The following is a 19,261-nucleotide window of genomic DNA, read 5'->3' as shown; positions in this document are numbered from 1 at the left end:
TCATATTTCCAAGCTCTTAAAAAATGCAAAACTAATTTCCTTTTTAGCAACTTTAAGTCTGATAAATAAAATGATTTAGCATCCTAATCTAATATTCACCATTACTGGCAAAATGTTAACCAGATCCTTGGTTGATGCCAAAGTCACAATGATACTTTAAGTAAAAAATAATAATAACACCTGTATAGTAATATTCAAGAATATTGTACAAAATGCAACTGCATGTGCTCTAATAAATGCAAGATAATCGGCACTAAGTGCATTTAACTGTTCCTGAAGTGCACCATTAGCATGGCCAGTGTGTTGCCACGAACATGATGACATACACTGTCACGGAGTTGAAGAAATCCCTTCTCTCCTCTTCCCATTTTCATATCATTATACTTAAACCATAATCTATTTTACATAATCACTGGCAAATGTCATGACAAAGATATTAAATGATTCTAATTTTTCATTAAGTGAATTAAAATATAGAATAGGCCCTAAAGAAGTTAAGAGTTGTGTACAATTTTTATGAACATAAGAGCACTTTCAAACATGTAACAGGAAACATGCAAACATTAGAACCAGAAGTAGCCACCACAACACTTTAATCTCCATATCTCTGTTTGCACATAACTTGAATTAGGGAAACCCTACCTACAATCATAGAAAGCCATTGCTAAATTATTCAAGCCATTATATACTGAAATGACAAAAATGGTTAAAAGGAATGAATCTAGAAGTCTTTAACAGACTTCTATCCAGTGTTACCTATATCATATTTAACAAAAAAGAGTAAAATGGAATTAACAATTAAGTATTATTTATCTTCTGTTAAGTAACCTTTGCTGCAGAAACACTACCATTTCATAAGTATTGATTCTGTAATAGGCATTGCGCTAGATATATTACATATACTACTTTGTTGAGTCATGACAAAAACCCTTTGATGCACATATTATTCTTCGCAGTTTATAGAGATAGAAGCACAGAAGTTCAGTAATTTGCGCAGGTTTGTAAAGTAATAAGTGGTAGACCTGGGTTTCAAATACAGATTAGGTTTCAAAATAATCCATGCTCTAAATCAGCTTCTGCCAAAGTACATGCTGTTAATAGATGCTATGCTGAAGATAAAGGGATTATGATAGATAACTTACGCAAGGATAAGTTATGAAAGTACTAAATTAAGGATAAAAAAATATCCTTTTGCTCTCTTAAGAAAAGTTATAATTTTATATATATATATATATGTAACTTCAGATTAAAGGCAGGCTGAGGAGTGGGAAAGCTCCATGGTGGCAAGAGGGGAAAGTCTGTCCTCATGGCAGGTTGCCGGCGTGGGGAGGCAGGCTGACTAGAAGAGGGGATCTGCCTCAAATACCATAAATCCATAAACTAATAGTGATAACAGAGGAACAGTAAAATACTAATCTAAATAGTAAAAAAAGTGATTATCAGAGCCTTAGTATACCCTAAAAGTGTTTAGTCTATGTTTTATTCAAATATTATATATGATACTGGATTCCACTGTATACCTTTGAGGAAAAAATGTTATCGATATTAGCTAAGTAAATGATTTATTAAACTATTTGAATTCACAAAAATCTATTGTTCTTGTAGAATTACTCCTACTAAAAAGCTATTATAATTGTAAATATTTACATTTTTAAATGAATTCCAGATATTTTACAACCCAAAGGTAACAATTACTTTATAAGAAAATTCAGGGGCCAGCCTGGTGGCGTAGTCATTAGGTTCGCGCGTTCCGCTTCCCCGGCCCAGGGTTCTCGGGTTCGGATCCCAGGCGTGGACCTACGCACTGCTCATCAAGCCATGCTAAGGCAGCGTGCCGTAAATAAAACAGAGGAAGATTGGCACAGATATTAGCTCAAGGACCATCTTCCTCAAGCAAAAAGAGGAGGATTGGCAACAGATGCTAGCTCAGGTTCAATCTGCCTCACCCAAAAAAAAGAAAAAAAAAAATTCATTACCTCAGCTACACTTTTATGCAATTTTCATAACAAGAAACTAAACCCCTCACAGGTTTTATGTAATTTTGTTTCTTCCTTATTTTTGATCTGTCTGACTAGACATTTTTAATACTATTTTTCTTTAATCATTACAGAAGATTTTAACCATCAGCCTGATTGCAAAGCAAAGGCACTCAGATATAAAGAGATTCTTAAATGGAGCATAATTCTTTTCACTCTACTTTTAAAGAAGACTAAGAAAAGTTTGAAGTTATACTAAGAGCAAAGAAATAGGGACGATCTGGGAGTTATTTCCTTTGGACAGAGGTAATCTCAAGCAGAAGAGTGAACAGGTGAGCAGACATGGCTGTGACTAAGTTGGGGCACTCGGCAGAGTGACGCATTGAGCTGACTCTGCCACTAATAACCACGTGTCCCTCAATTAACTCGTTACTAGTAACGTTTGAGGATCTCAATTTTCCATCTGTAGACCGAGGGCCTTAGAATATATAACTTCTAGATTCCTTTTTTAGTAATATAATGATACTGTATGAGCCCATGGATCTGAAGATCTGAAAGTTAAGTACAAATTAATGGAAACAAAAATAAACACCATACCTTTGTATTATCTTTCATCTTTGTTTTACATTTGTTTTGTTCCCTGGCTTCACGGAGACCTTTCTGAGTAGGACCTTCTAGTTCATTTTCCTTTTCACAATTAGGAACAACTACAAGATAATACAATTTATTCTTAATACTTATACTGTTTGAAAGATATAAAATTATAACCAAACTATGAAAGCCAAAGTCATGATACATGTATTTTTAAACGTATTAAAGTAGTAATATTAAAACTATACCAAAATGTTTTAAGTGAAGTCTCAAATTCATTTCCCAAAAATGCAGGGTGACATTACCACAAGGTTATTGAAATGGCATGGCAAGCCAGTTAGAAGGCATAAGAGCCAATTTCCAGCTACATTATATCCAAATCCCTGTTACCATGAGATTTCATGTGTTTATAAACAAAGTTGAAGGACACAGGAGAGAATGGTAAGCAACGACAAAATTCCCCCAGTGGAACTAAATAATACATAAGAGATTTTTTAAAGAACATTGTACTAATAAAATATTATTCTCTATGCTTCTCAACGTTGAAAAAATCAGAAAGGAGAATACAGAGTAATATTCCACAGAGTAATATTCCAATATAGTTGTAATATTGGTCCCCAAACTCGGCTGGACATAAAGAGCACTCCTAGTAGAATCATCGAGGCAAAAATAAAAGCGATAGGAGCAATCTCTTTCTTTTTCACATCCTTCCATATACATATATGTTTAGGTGTATATAATTTTCCCTTGTATTTCTAAACATCAAGTCAATTTCAAATAACTAAAAAGGTTATAATTAACTCATAAATGAAAAACTAACTCAATGTTATAAATTATAACACTAGATTTATAATAGAGAAAAGATGATGAACACAAAAATATCTGGATGATTTCAATGTCAAGGCTTTCAAAGAATACTGAGGTTGCAAAGGTAAGGAAGCATATGGCTGGCATTGAGAGTCTTTCCTGATCTGACTCAGTTTCCCTATTCAGTACTAGTTCCAGACAAAGAAGAAAATCCTTAAAATAACCCACACAATAACATAAAAACAGAATGCTGCATAACTTAGTTCAACATGAAAGGACTCGAAAGACTGCGAACACTTGGGTATCCATACTGCCTGTCATCCCTCAGTGGAGCTACAAGGTAGAGCCCCACAGCACCTGGGAAGGCCAAGTGAGGGGGAAAGGCAACAATTACAGCTCGTTGAGGTTAAGGAAAATTTTTCACTTCAAATTCTCTTTTATTGTATTTTCCTCTTCAACGACCAAGAATGACAAACTGATAATGATAATAATTTTAAATAATAATTAGCATTTATGCCTCATTGATCTTTTACCATATAACAACCACTTAACAACCACTGGTCTAAACAATTTACACGTATTATTTCATGAAATCCTGTCAATAACTCTGTGAAAGTCACTACCTTTTGTTCCCTTTTACATAAGAGGAGAATCTGTATAGTAACATCTACAGGGAAGAAAGGAGAAAGCAGTAGGAAGAGAAACCCAGCATTCCAGCAGATAATCCTAGGAATATGAGTGGATCTCAGGTGGTATGCAATACATATATCACTAAGCACCACTTCACAAAAGAAATAAAACAAAAAGCAAGAAACAAACAAACAAAAATGGTAAAGAAAACAAATGAAAGTCAAAAACGGAAGAGAGGTTGGTTTATAAGTACATGTATTTGTTACACAAGCAAAATGAAATTACAAAAGTTCACACTTTAATAATATTTCAGGAAAAATCCAACATTTGGAACAAAAACATGAGAATAAACACGGCAGAATGTATGTGGAATTGGCAGAAAATAATGCCTCTCAATTATTTCTCAATGTAGCAAGAATAAACATGATTTCCACTCTCCCTCTGAGAAACACTGTTTTTACTTACAGAAAGATTTGTAGAATAATTGAGAGGCTCAGACATTAAAGTTTGTGTCACATTCATGGTTAAGTGCATAAAATTCTCAAATTCCACATAGTGCCTCTTAATGTTTAGTAATATCCTAGCAAAATCCATGTCTCTAGCATCCTCATGTTTATCACTGAAGGCTGATTAATGACAATAATATGCAGTACTGGCTGGTGCCACACAGTTCCCCAAAATTTACTTGGTTACAATCAACATCTTAAGGAAAGTACAGTTCCTTAAAAGAAATAAAGCAAACATCAAATAAACACATTTTAGGCCGGCCCCGTGGCTTAGCAGTTAAGTGCGCGCGCTCCACTACTGGCGGCCCAGGTTCCCACCGACACACCACTTCTCCGGCCATGCTGAGGCCACGTCCCACATACAGCAACTAGAAGGATGTGTAGCTATGACATACAACTATCTACTGGGGCTTTGGGGGAAACAAAAAAGGAGGAGGATTGGCAATAGGTGTTAGCTCAGAGCCAGTCTTCCTCAGCAAAAAGAGGAGGATTAGCATGGATGTTAGCTCAGGGCTGATCTTCCTCACAAAATATAAATAAATACATAAACAAATAAACACATTTTCACTTACAGACATTTTATTTATTGTACCTCCAGGGCTGAAATTCACCCATTCAACCATTCCTTCACAGAAGCACACATTCAACCAATGTTAACTGAACATGTTCAGGCCCCTGGTTAAACGTCAGAAATGAGTGAGTATATTCATTTAACAAATAAATACCTAAATATGTTGTGCCAGTCCCTGACTCCTTGAAAAGAGAATTATTAAACTAAAATAAGGTTTTAGAGAAATTATCCTTAATTTAGCCCAGGGAGATAAATAGAAAATATCTAAGAGATTAGGACATATGAAAGCTAAAATGAGAAGATCAAGCACACTCCTAATCAGAATTCAGAAAAAGGTAATAGAGGTAAAGATAAGAGTCTATACTTGAAATGATAATATCTCTTTCTAAACTGACCACATACTCCATTTATGTAGTCATGAAATTGGCATCTCATAATGTGATTCTGAGTGGCAACAAAATACCCAACTTAAAAAGCAGTAATTAATTAAACTAAAAACCTTAAGGGATATTTTGCTCTACTTTATATGACACCTATTTCCTCTGTCAAGCTCTGAAATAAGATTCTACAGTTTTTCACTTCATCAAACATTTCCGATTTCCGGCTGTTCACCCGGAATTCATAATTTCCTATCATAAATTACAAGATATATTAAAATATAATTATATGTACCTTTTTAACCTGCTTTGGAAATAGGCATTATTGCATTCAAATTGCAACCTCATAGGAAATTAAAGTAATATAAGTTAATAACCAACTCAAACATAGCAACCAAAACCAGCATATTCATAAACTTTTTGAAATTAAGTAATTTGCACAAAAAAGTTTTACCTCATAATATATAATACTAAAGTGCTTTCTGTGTAGTTTCTTGTAAGTATTTGGTACATATTACTTTTCATAACAGCAAAGAAAAACATAATACAAAACTGTCACTTCAAATATCCAGTCAATAATAATTCACTATTTCATAGTTTCTCTGAGGAATTTTTCTATTATTCTACATACCATATAAGAATTAATTAATTAATTAAAAACACTTTTAAGGTGAGAAAGTTGAGTACTAAAGCACTAATACTATTCTCTCTGGGTGGTAGCAATTATGGATAATTTTTAAAATGTATTTTATCATTTTAAAATTTTCTACAATAAGCATGTCACTTTGATAGTCAAAAAACATGGTATGTTTAAAATTCTTTGATAACTTTAGTCCAAATGAATCCAATTTTTGTATTATTTCCTAAATTCAGATTAAACAACAATTAATTTGTCTTTTTCCTAATTCAGAGTAAATGACAATCGACTCATTGTTCCCTAAGTACAGAGTGAATCACATTTAATTTGAAGAATCTCTACTGTCATTTCAACCTCTGCCCAAAATAAATGAATAGATGGACAGATGAATGACCAGATAGATAGATAAAAGATTTTAAAAATGAAACCAAAATGAGCAAAGGAAGATGGAAGGAGTTAAATATAAAAATAATTGTGAAGGACAGCAGGATTTACGAGGAACAACCAGATAACCAATAAACCAGTTTCTTTTCAAATTACAGTCCCTGGCTAAGTAAGGTTCCAAGTTGAGCAGGCAATCAGTAAGGACAGTCTGAGATTACACAGCCAAATGCTAACAGCAGAAGCTTAGGGAAAGGCACTGCAAGTCCCTATATCTAAAACTAGGGTGCGTGTTTTTTAAAAGCACAAAATTACTCAGTACAGAACTCAAGAAATTAATTTTATTCAGGTAATTGGGATTATGCAGCTAAAAGAAGCTATTTCTTCGTGTTGGGTTGGAATTTATTTGTTCTGACCAAAAACCACTTCAAAATATCACAGACCAAAATATAAATACAAATTTGATCTTCAAAGTAACTCATTAAATGTCAGTCCAGAAAAACATGCAATGTTTTTCTTTTATGAATTAGATTAAATACCAGGAGATAATTTCATAAAGAAGTTATCTGTAAGCCATCCATTTATTTTAATAGAGGCGTCAAGGATAAAGATATAAAATCAGAAACTATTAGAGTAGAATGTAGAATTGAAGATTAACTGATGCAAGCATCAACCCCATGCACAAAGTCCCTCAACTTTAAGCCTTCCAGATTTCTTATATATATTCTTTTTCACAATCTTTAGTCATTTAGGGGAGTTAGAGTTCCTGAGAGTATGACAGTTTTATAGCATCCTTTCACGTGTATATATGATTGTATTCTTAAAAGTTATCTACATATGAAACATAATTTTTTGATGTAAACAGAAATACATATTATTTGTAAAGAAAATACAATAAGGAAAAAACTGTAGAAAATTATCACATCACCCAAATAAAATTATGTAAACATTTTTGTGTGCATCCTCCCATCATTTTTCTTTACATATATTTAACAGACGTGTCCTTATACCATATAAATGTTTTCTTAACATTATAATAACAGTACATTATCACATAAGCATTTTCTTATGCATGATTTTTAAAGACTTTCTAGTATTGTATGATCAACTATATTTAAACATTCACTTGTGATTAAAGATTAAGATCGCTTGTATTGGTTTGTTACTATAGATATGACTGCAATAAACATCCTTGTGCATAGTCTCTTTAGGCATCATTGGGCATAACTACTATTACTTTATTTTATTTATTTTTTTTTTTGTGAGGAAGATCAGCCCTGAGCTAACATCCATGCTAATCCTCCTCTTTTTGCTGAGGAAGTCCGGCTCTGAGCTAACATCTGTTACCAATCCTCCTCCTTCCCCCCCCCCCCCCAAAGCCCCAGTAGATAGTTGTACGTCATAGCTGCACATCCTTCTAGTTGCTGTATGTGGGACACGGCCTCAGCATGGCCGGAGAAGCGGTGCATCGGTGCGCGCCGGGGATCCGAACCCGGGCCGCCAGTAGCGGAGCGCGCGCACTTAACCGCTAAACCACGGGGCCGGCCCTGCTACTATTACTTTAATATAAAATATTAGGAAAGGAACTATTGGATCAAGGCTAAGAAGAAAATTTCAATTATGAGAATGCTACATATTTCTTTTAAGCTTCAATTAATCAGAGAACACAAAGAACAATCATCTGGAAATAATAGGATTATTACTTAGAAAATTCACCATTTTGCAGTCTTTCTATATTTTAGAGTTTCCCATCATTCTTTTTTAAACCAACATTATTGAGGTATAATTTACATACAATAAAATACACACACTTCCCCCCAGTAAAGCTGGAGAAGTTTTGACAAAGATAAGCAGGCATATAACCACCACCAAAATCAAGATATAGAACATTTGCACCACCTCCAAAATTATTATTTTCTTATTTTTTACATACCTTATAAACATTACCTTGCAATGCTATAATTTTTTGTTTTTATCAGTCACTTTTACTTTAAGAAAATTAAGAAGAGGAAAACAATCTTTATATTAACCAGAATTTAACACTTCTAAACCCCTATATTCAATTCTGTAGATCTAAGTTTCCTTCTGGTATACTTTTCTTTTGGCCCAAAGAAAATCCTTTAGTATTTCCTGTACTTCAGAATGGCTTGCAACAAAATCTCCCAGCTTTCATTTATGTTAAAATGTCTGTATTTCACCCTAAGTTTAGAAGGCTGTTTTTATTGGATATAGAATTCTGAATTAAAATTTTTCCACATTTTAAAGAAGTCATTTCATGCAAATCAAAACTACAATGAGATATCACCTCACGCCCATCAGAATGGCTATAATTAACAAGACAGGAAACAACGTGTGTTGGAGAGGATGTGGAGAGAAGGGAACTCTCATATACTGCTGGTGGGAGTGCAAACTGGTGCAGCCACTATGGAAAACAGTATGGAGATTCCTCAAAAAAATCAAGGATAGAACTACCATATGATCCAGCTATTCCACTGCTGGGTATTTATCCAAAGAACTTGAAAACACCAATTTGTAAAGGTACATGCACCCCTGTGTTCATTGCAGCGTTATTCACAATAGCCAAGACTTGGAAGCAACCTAAGTGCCCATCAAGGGACGAATGGATAAAGAAGCTGTGGTATATATACACAATGGAATACTACTCAGCCATAAGAAATGATGAAATCCAGCCATTTGTGACAACATGGATGGACATTGAGGGTATAATGCAAAGTGAAGTAAGTCAGAGGGAGAAGGTCAAATACCGTATGATTTCCTTCATTAAGTAGTAGATAATAACAACAATAAACAAACACATAGGGACAGAGATTGGATTGGTGGTTACCAGAGGGGAAGGGGGGAGGGAGGAGGGTGAAAGGGATAATTCGGTACATGTGTGTGTTGATGTAATTAGTATTTTGGTGGTGAACATGATGTAATCTATGCAGAAATAGAAGTACAATGATGTACACCTGAAATTTTACAATGTCATAAACCAATGTTACTGCAATAAACAAAAAATTAAAAAAATTAAAAAAATAAAGAAGTCATTTCATTTCTTCTAGCCTCCATTATTTCTGATGAGAAATCAGCCTTTATTTGTATTATCGTTCCCCTGTATGTAACACATCTTTTCTTTCTTGCTGCTTTCAAAGGATTTTCTCACTTAAATTTTCAACAGTTTGGATATGATGCATCCAGGCATGATTTTGTGTGTGTGTGTTTGTAGTTAGCTTTTTTGAGGGGGCAGATCTGTAAGTTGATGGTTGACGTCAAGTTTAGAAAATTTTAGGTCATCTTTTGTTTCAATATTTTAATGCCCCATTCTCATTCTTTCCACTTTGGGACTCCGGTTACATGTACATTCAACAGGCAAGTTTTCCTTCCATGTTTTTCTTTCTCTCCTTTAGAATAGATTATTTTTATTGATGTCTCTTAAAATTCACTGACACTTCTGTCATCTCCAATCTGCTGTGAAGTGTAAAATTTTCATTTTAGTCATTGTATTTTTCAGTACTAGAATTTCTATGTCCTTCTTGTTTTTCCTTTTTTTTTTTTTTTGGAGTTTCCATTTATCTGCCAAGATTCCCTATCTCTTCATTTATTAATGTCATATTTTCCTTTAAGTCCTTGATCATATTCACTTTTAGCATTTTTATCTACTAAATCCAACACCTGGGCCCTCTCAGTGTGGTTTCCATTTATTACTTTTTGTCCTGATTGTGGATCATATTTTCCTGTTTCTACAACATATCGAGAAAATTTTAATTATGTACTGGGCAATTGTCTTCCTCTGAAGGGTACTGATTTTTGTTCTAATAGGCAGTTTAATTTTTTGATGACCACCTTGAAATTCTGGGCTTAATTTTACAATTTGTTAGGGTGGATCCAGGGAAAGCCCTATTTCCCAAAGCTAACTTGGCAAGATTCAAACTCTAATCTCTCTCTCCCCAAGGAATTCTGTGTAAGCTTTGTTGTGGGTTTTATAGGATGGGTACAGGATGCTGAATGTTAATATGGTGATAACAAGGTGTTTAAGAGGTCTCTCCACCCAGGCATGGCCAGAACTCCAATGTCTCCCATCACTGCTTGACCTCTAGGATCCCTGGGCCCCTCTTAGTCCTACAGAAGCCTCTCTCTCTGGTAAGCCTCAGGCAGTCGTGCACGTGTCGCCCAGGCATCAACTAAGGACTCACAGTAAACTCCCTCACAAACTGGGCCACTACTCACTGCAGCACCCTCTCAGCTGGTGTCCCTCCCTACAGATTCTAGCTGCTTCAACAACTTGTGAACTATGATCTTTGTCTTTCCAGATCACTGAGGACTGCCATGCTCTTCTAGACCTCCATCTCCACGGAGCTTGGTTGGGAAGGTTCCCCAGTCACAAAGCCATGGTGATGGTAGAGCTCCACTTATAAATTTTCCTCTGTCACTTGCCTTCAGTGACTTGTGCTGTTTTCCAATGCCCAAAAGTAGCTGCCGCATCTATATAGTCTAGTTTTTAGGGTTATTTATGGGGAGAAGGCTAGTTTAGTACCAGGTACTCCATCATGGCCAGAAGCAGAAGTTCTCCATTACGGTTTACAAATATTTTTCTCTAAAATTAATCCCTACAGTATCATATCTATGTTTCCTCTTGATCTTTTCACTAATATTATAATTTGTAAAATAGTTGCCACACCATTTATTCACTTTTAAATATCTCTAGAATTTTGAACTCTAATAAGTTTGAGAAATCACTAACCAATATTAAATTAGAGTTTTAACACATTTTAATTTTACCTCTAATTTCAGGAGTATAGACACTATGCTCTGTTTCCATATGCTTCAATGTTGCTTGAAGTCCGTAAATCTAAAAAATAAAATCCAAAGATATGGGGTTATATACTAAGTGACTCAAAAAAAGTTTTTAAAAAGGCAATGTTTAAATATTGATTGCAAAATATAAAAAAGTATTAATCTCTCAGATTAATTCCTATAAATTTAAAAAATTTAAATATGAATTGTAACACAAGGAAAACATAATTTTACGTTTAAATTCAATTCCATAGGCAATTATTAAGTATCTATATGGATAAGTATCTGAAACATTTATTTCATGCCATAGTTTCCTGAATCAAGAATACTCATCACACACTTTGACAATTACTCAGGTCTCTACTTTGAGAGAGTTTCTTCTCTGGTGAAATTAATTCACAACAACTTAATTCATCTTCAAGTCCCTAAAGATGAGGTAAGTATTAGTTGGGAAGTAAAATATGAAGAGACTGTTGTTTTCCTAAAACTCTTAGCTCATTTTCCACTCACAGACACTCCTCGTTTTATTATATGTTTGATAATTAAGAACATTTATTAGTTTGGCGGCATACCATTTACCTATATTTCCTGAACAATAGACTTCAATTAAAAATTCAACTTTAAAAAGCTATCTCATCCCTCATTGTATATGATTATACCAAAACAAAATACCATCTGTTTAATTATATACAAACACACACATTTTTCTACCATCAGAGTAGCAGCATTTCTTTATTTATAGAAAATAGCAGATAATAAATTGTAACCTACAGATTAGTGCTCATGAAACACCTAGGTAAAAAAAGAATGAAAAATTTCTATCTACACTTGGATGCCAAATGGAATATAAAATTTTTAAATGCACTTATTTAGAATAGTGTAAAATTGACATAAAAGTTACAAATATAGTACAGAGAGTTCCTGTACATCCTGCACCCCATTCCCTCTCTTAACGTCATGCATTACCATGCTACATCTGTCACAAGTAATGGACCAATATTGATATCTTATTATTAATAGAAGCCTATATTTTGTTCTAATTTCATTAATGTTTTCCTAATTTCCTTTTTCTGTTCCAGGATCCCATCCAGGATACTACCTTACATTTAGCCATCATGTCTTCTCAGCCTCCTCTGGACTGTGACAGTGTCTCAGACACTCCTTGATTTGGATGAACTTGACAATTTTGAGGAGTACTGGTCAGGTGATATTTTGCAGAATGTCCATAAATTTGGGGTTGTCTGATGTTTTTTCATGATTAGACTGGAGTTATAGGTTTTAGAGAGGAAGACCACAGGGCAGAAGTGCCATTATTAGCCCACCACATCAAGGGTATATGCTATCAATATAACTAAACACTGATGATATTAACCTTGATCACCTCCCTGAAGTAGTATTTGCCAGGTTTCTCCACTATAGAGTTACATTTTTCCCATTTCCACTGTACTTTTGGAAGGAAGTCATTAAGCGCAGCCAACACTTAGCTGAGACGACAAGCTTCACCTCCCTGAGGGAAAGATCATCTACGCATGTCGTTTGGGGTTCTTCTTTAAGGGAGACATTTTTCTTCTCCTCCAATTATGTACTCAATCATCTATTTATATCGTTATGAACTCAGACATTCATCTTATACTTTGGGTTATAATCCGACACTACATTATTCATTTTGTTGCTCAGTTCCAAATTTGACAATTGGGAGCTCTTTCAGGCTGATTCCTGTAATGAGTCTGACTCTGTTTTTGATATTTGACTGCTAACAGCTTTTAAGTTTTACTCCATCCACTCCTCCACTCCTCTTTGTGCCCCACATTTGCACAAGCTGATAGGAAATGCTGGGTGCTCCCTCCTTTGGCCCCTCCTCACACATGAGGACTCTTACCTTGACTCCCAATCCTAACCACAGTAAAACCTCCGAGCCAGTCTCCTTTCCTTGCTCTCTCAAGCCATTTCAGACCTGCACGGTAGGCATGTGCTGCTCTCCCTAGAGAATTCAAATATGCAAATAATAAATGTTTTCAACCCTCTTGGTGAGCGTATGGCAACATCTGGCTCAACATCTAAACCAGATTTGGGTGGTGGTCCATCCAACTCTGTAGATGCCCACAAGAGTCCCTTTGTCTCTTGACACGCCCATTGTTTTGTTGGGTATTTTCTTTCTTCCTTTTTTTTACTTTTTGAATATTTCCTAACTTTCTAGCACAATAGGATGCTCCAAATACTTTAGGCTCATCTTATCTTTTCCCTGCCCAGCCTATGATCAGCCACTTCTCCAAGGAGCCCTACTTCCTTTTATCAGAGAATGGTATTAGAAACTGATATCTGAGCACTGGTATACTTGTTGCTTCTAGAGTGTCATTACTTCTGGACCTTCTCAGCAGACAGACCTAGGAAATATATGTATGTATTTTTTAGACTATCTCCTGAATTAGAGCCTCATGATCCAAAAAAGATAAAATATAATTTATTATATATACTAACAAATTATATTTTATCTTTTTTCAAACATGGGGCTCTAATTCAGAATTTTGAACTTTTTCAATACTGTTCAAAACTGAAAATAATTAAATTATAGATTTTTCTGTAAGATTTAAATAAATTTAAAAGTTGCTACAGTTTATTATCTACAAACATAATTTGAAAACACATACTTATTAGATTTTTGTTATCTCAAAGTATATTTTCAGTGTTTTGTATAGAAACTGAATAGCATTAAAAAATTTTAAATTCTAACCTTTCTTCATGGAAGGTATTTGAGAGGTCTATATGTTTACAGAGAAACATAGTGAGCTAAATGCTCATTAAGAAAAGGTTTTTAGGGCCGGCCCGTGGCTTAGCAGTTAAGTGCGCGCGCTCCGCTGCTGGCGGCCTTGGTTCGGATCCCGGGCGCGCACCGACGCACTGCTTCTCTGGCCATGCTGAGGCCGCATCCCACATACAGCAACTAGAAGGATGTGCAGCTATGACGTACAACTATCTACTGGGGCTTTGGGGGAAAAAAATAAAATAAATAAAAATTAAAAAAAAAAAATAAAAGGTTTTTAAGGAAGAGATGATTAGGAATCCAGACAGAAAACATAAGATACTTCTTACTGCTCTAAGATCACATCCTACAAGTTTTGGTTAGAAGTGAATTTTCAAAGCATAACTACATCAAATACTGAAATAAAGACATAATCAAAAAATAAGCAGTCAAGTTGATATATCTTCCATTTCAGATCATAGAGGAACTTTTCATGTATTTTAAAATATTTTCACTTTAAAATAGTTTGAATAAATTCATTCTACAGCTTCATGAAACACTAATAGATTCAAGTTAAAAGGCTAATTTGTGGCTGTATACCCAGAGTATACCTGATAAGAATGCTCCAATAGAAAAAAAAAAGACTTGTTTGGTAATAAATCATTCTTTGTTTGAAGGGTTCCCAAAAAGGTTCAGCTCATTAAATGGTAACCTTGGTTTGTTCTCCAAAGACAGAGCTGATAGGACTCAGACGATATTCTCTATCCTAATTTGGAGACTATGCTAATTGATCCTAAGGTTAGACTGGTATAAGGGATATCTGACCATAATTTTGGCCACACAGCACCTTGGGTTTAGTGAATTGTGAGTCTCGCACCTTTCAATATAGATAGATACTTATCCACCCTTTCTCGTAACTAGGATACTAACAATACTGCATAGGCTCCACCAGTCAAGTGTACCCATTTTGGATCTTGAACAAAATCTGGTGAAGTACAGAAGCATGTATAATACAGAATTCATCCTCAGAATGGCAGCTGCTACATCCCCTTTCCACTGACAGCCATAAAACAGATCTAGAAGAGCATCCAAGTGCCCAGCATTAGCATTGTGCATAGTGAAACCTATGATGGCAGAAACGGCGTCTCCTACTCAAATGTGACTTTCTCAAACGACAGTGAATCTACCATCTTGAACAGAAGATTTGATAGAGAGAGGAAAGCTATTTCTATATCCTAACTGCTCCTTTTTAGATAAGAAGAAATAAACTCTTTAGAATTTTTTCATTAGTATTTTCCAAATTGAATCTTTTTTTAGGATAAAAGTGGAAGCTATTAATAATTACCCTGTGACAAAAGGTGTAAATTAAGACTGTCTGGGACAAATGGGGATGTAGAGTGACCAATGATGTCGAAGAGGACAGAAAGATGTCTCATCCAATAGAATAAAGACATATAAAGGATGCTGTGCCTGAGAAGCGGAAGAACCAAGAGGTCAGATTTGAGTGACCTGGTCCATCTCTCAAGCTAACAACCTAAATGGGCTAGTTGGAAGCAAAGCCAGATAGCTCAGGGATACTCCAAGTATAGACTATACTTGTTCCTAGCTTTTCAGGGAACAGTCTAAGAAAATTGACAGCCCCTTAAAGAGACCACTATATTTTGCATTGTGCTGGAAAAACATAATACCCTCCAGGTGGTGTCTGAAAATTGACTGAAGGAGGTGTGTCTACGCAGATAGACTATAAGTGATTTCCAACTTGCCTATGGTTTGTATTTGCCGTACAGAGAAATCAGAAGTGTCAACAAGTCTCAGTGGGTACATGAAAATGTTAACATTTGAAGCACTGAATCAGAGAAAGGATGAGAGCCAGGACAACGAAGCCACAGATGTTAAGGATCTCAAAGATGCTGTGGCAGAGGCCATGGATTTAGCAAGGTATTTTAGGTTCACATTCAAAAGAACCACCCAGAATCATGTACCCCAATACCAGGAAGACGACCAAACCAGTCACACTACACTAGAAAGTGAAGGCCAAGAGGGCAGCATGTAGACTTCAGGCCATATGGAAGCATAAGTGCCCCTTGTGTTAGAAACTTTCTGGGGGAAGAATGAGGGGAAGAAGGTGCCATTTGAAGACAGAAAATTAACACCGATAGTTATGTTTTAGCTAAACAGCCAGTTACTATAACACTCAAACACCCTGTGCTAAACCCAAAGAGACTATTTTAACCCAGAAATATCTGAATTGTCTTTAATAACAGGTTACATTTTCTTTTGCCCTCAGCAGGAATAGGGGTTCAAAGACAAAATAAAATAAGTTGCAAATGATAAAGAAGCAGTTCTTTGTACATCTGAAAGGTAGTGCGTAAAATTCAACCCTGCCTCATTGGGAGAATGATTTTAATTTTTTAAACATGTTTTGATTTTAGATGCATACCAATCACAAGGCAAGTAATTTTGTCTGTGTTTAATAGGTGAGAAAACAGACATATATGTAAAATGACCTGAATGTTCATATGGCTACTTTGCAGCACAGCCGGGACTCAGACCCACCACTCCCAATCCTGAGCACTTTTAACTAAACCAGTGAAGAGCAATCTGAAACCCAAAGACTGAATGTAGCCTAAATATGTTCTCAATATGGCCTTTGATCTAACCTCAGAAATTCCCCTCATATTAGAGATAGGGGAACTGATGGCCTTTCCAGGAAGATAACTTAGCCCTAATCACACAGAAGATGAGTGGCAGATCCAGTACTGGGCAGAGTGCAGACGGAGAAATCAACAGTCTGAAGGAGAGTGTAGGCACTGCCAGCATGGATGCTTGGAAGGTCCTGGTAGCCTTGAACATTGAAACTCAGGCTGAATGGCCTGTCAGAGATGCCAAAGTATAAGTGGTCACCTGGGAATGCATGGCCAGGTCACTGATGGATGCCTCCCTGGAGAAGGGTAATAGGGAGATAAGCATGAGACCAGGGGGATAAGGAGAGTTAAGATGGGTAGCAGAAGTCTAGGCTGCGTCTGTAGCAGGATAAGAGGCAGGAGCAACCTGAATCTAGCTCGCAGTACCCCAAGATGTAGAAATGCGCCTTTTGCTGGGAGGCTGGGGGGACAGGTTAGATGAAAAGGAGCAGGGAAATGAAATTCTGAAGGTTTGACATATAATGCCATTAAAATGTAAATTAATATTACACTCATTTTATGCAATACTACTACACAATTCAGACATTCAAGAATACAAAATTAAAATTCAAGCACAAAGAAGCACGGAGACAAGTGATGTTTTGCACTTCAGTAACGAAGAATTACACTCAAGAAAAGACAAAATACACTTGATTAAAGCGTGTCTTAACAATAAAATCATTCAAGGAAGAGTATAACCACCATGCAAGCTTTTGTAGCTTCTGAAAGTTTGGCCAAAGATGAAAATCTCCCGAAAACAATAAAAGAATGTTAAGCATAGTTGCAGTTTTTTATTTTCTAATAAACTGTTACATATTTTTAATGTGGCCCATAAACATTTTTGTTTTATTTTCCTTGAATTCTATACTAAATGTTCCTTTTCACCGCCCTAGGCCTACCCTATGTAAAAATCCTGCAAGAAGAATGGAAAAGGGTGTCTAGCAAAAATGAGCGCAAATTGAATCAGTAACTAGGCGATATTTATTTATTATCTTGTATAAGTTTCACAACAATATGAAAAGGTAGGTCATTGCGACTATACTTTACATATGAGAAATATGAGTTCAAAGGGTTTAAGTAAGGTCCGTGTTTATAGTCGTCAAAGCTGGCATTTAAACCCAAGTTTGACCACAATGGCTGAGTTTTTTCCTCCAACTATACTTTAATAATCTGCTATAAATTTATGTTTTAATTAAATAATATTTAAAAATAATCTTTGTAGGTTTAAAATAGATAAAATACTTTTTCTGAATGTTTCCAAATGAGTCTTTTTTGCAACATGGGAATTGGTGGAAACCTTTTTAAATTTCTCTCAGAAACAAAACCAATATTTTACTTATGCTATAAAAAAAATAAATGGTTAAAAATCAGTTTGAGGTAGCTTCTGCCATCTCTTTACCTGCCTGACTGCTCTGTCTCTTTCCAAGGAGGTTAGCATTTTCTGCTTCAGTAGAGTGTGGTGCTTCTCATGTAACACCCTCATTGTGGGTTCATAAGATGCATAATGTAACTTCAACCTAGGAAAAATAAAGGGCATCTTAAAGGGTAACTCAGTTAAATCAGTGATTTCCATCTAATATCTAAACTTCTTTTTTTCTTTTTTTTTTGCATTGGAATAAAAAATGAATAACTCCATAAAGGTCAGCACAACAGAGCCGAGAAGTGCAAGTAGTATTATTGGCATACCACTTCCCCGCACACGACTGTACTAAGTACTGACGCCTGCTTGTATTAGCACAGAGAGTGGGAGGAGAGTAAAACCTGCAATCTTTCCAACGAAAGAATGCGCTGTGATTCACTTATCACGTGTGTGTATGCATACACACACACACAAAACTATTAAAATATTATCTTTGGGCTTCTCCTCGGGGCAAATGGGTACCTTACTCTCATTGATGAGGGTACAGTAATTATTTATCTTTGGATAAGAAAAAGCTTAGCTACCTTTAAAGGACTTCTACATGACTTCAGAAGAGCCACAGGCCTCTTTATTGTCCTGAGTGTAGAATAATTCCCAAATTTAAAAGAATGAATTTTTAAAACAAAGTACAATATAAACACAGTTCTAAAAAGAGACCTGTATAAAAAGGCAAAAGGAAAATCTAGATGAAATTGTATATATTCAACACACATTTCCAATGTTAGGGGAGATGCAAAGTATCAACCATCTATTATGTTCCAGGCACTGTATCAGGTACTTTATACCCATCAATCCAAGATGTATTATCATCATTTTTACATGAAAGAAACAAAACTACAATGGGCACAAAAAGGTAAGCGGCAGAGCCAGGCTTCCAATGCTTACTTGATTCGAAAATCCAAGCTCTTTCCATTACATTGTACTACCTCTCAGTTAATGTTTATGTTAAAAGGGAAACAAATCATTTTGAAATTTTTTTCTGAATTTATCTGGACATAAAACAATTTTATGAACCAAAAAAAAAAAATTAGACTAAAATATGAGACCACAAGTATTGATTAAAGTCAAAGAATAAACATTCTCAAGGTCTTTTTTTAAAAATTAATGTAATCTCTCATTTAAAGTGGTGCTTTATTCCCACAGA

The 19,261-nt window shown here is 35.3% G+C and overlaps 1 protein-coding gene across 6 annotated transcripts in view; it reads right to left on the bottom strand.

Moving 5' to 3' along the window:
• Positions 1–19,261, bottom strand: part of SPAG16 (sperm associated antigen 16) — a 101,792-nt gene that overhangs the window by 8,978 nt on the left and 73,553 nt on the right. For 5 of the 6 annotated variants that reach the window (XM_058532937.1, XM_058532940.1, XM_058532939.1 and 2 more), the window contains 3 exons: positions 18,097–18,214; positions 11,259–11,328; positions 2,574–2,683 (listed from right to left, as the gene is read on the bottom strand). In XM_058532937.1, the coding sequence (XP_058388920.1) occupies positions 2,574–2,683; positions 11,259–11,328; positions 18,097–18,214 (298 nt within the window). The remainder of the gene's footprint in view (positions 1–2,573; positions 2,684–11,258; positions 11,329–18,096; positions 18,215–19,261) is intronic. The other variant, XM_058532942.1, reaches the window with a different exon arrangement.

Source organism: Diceros bicornis, chromosome 37, assembly GCF_020826845.1.
Source record: "Diceros bicornis minor isolate mBicDic1 chromosome 37, mDicBic1.mat.cur, whole genome shotgun sequence".
NCBI classification, from domain to species: Eukaryota; Metazoa; Chordata; class Mammalia; order Perissodactyla; family Rhinocerotidae; genus Diceros; species Diceros bicornis.
This window is presented reverse-complemented; position numbering and strand designations above follow the sequence as displayed.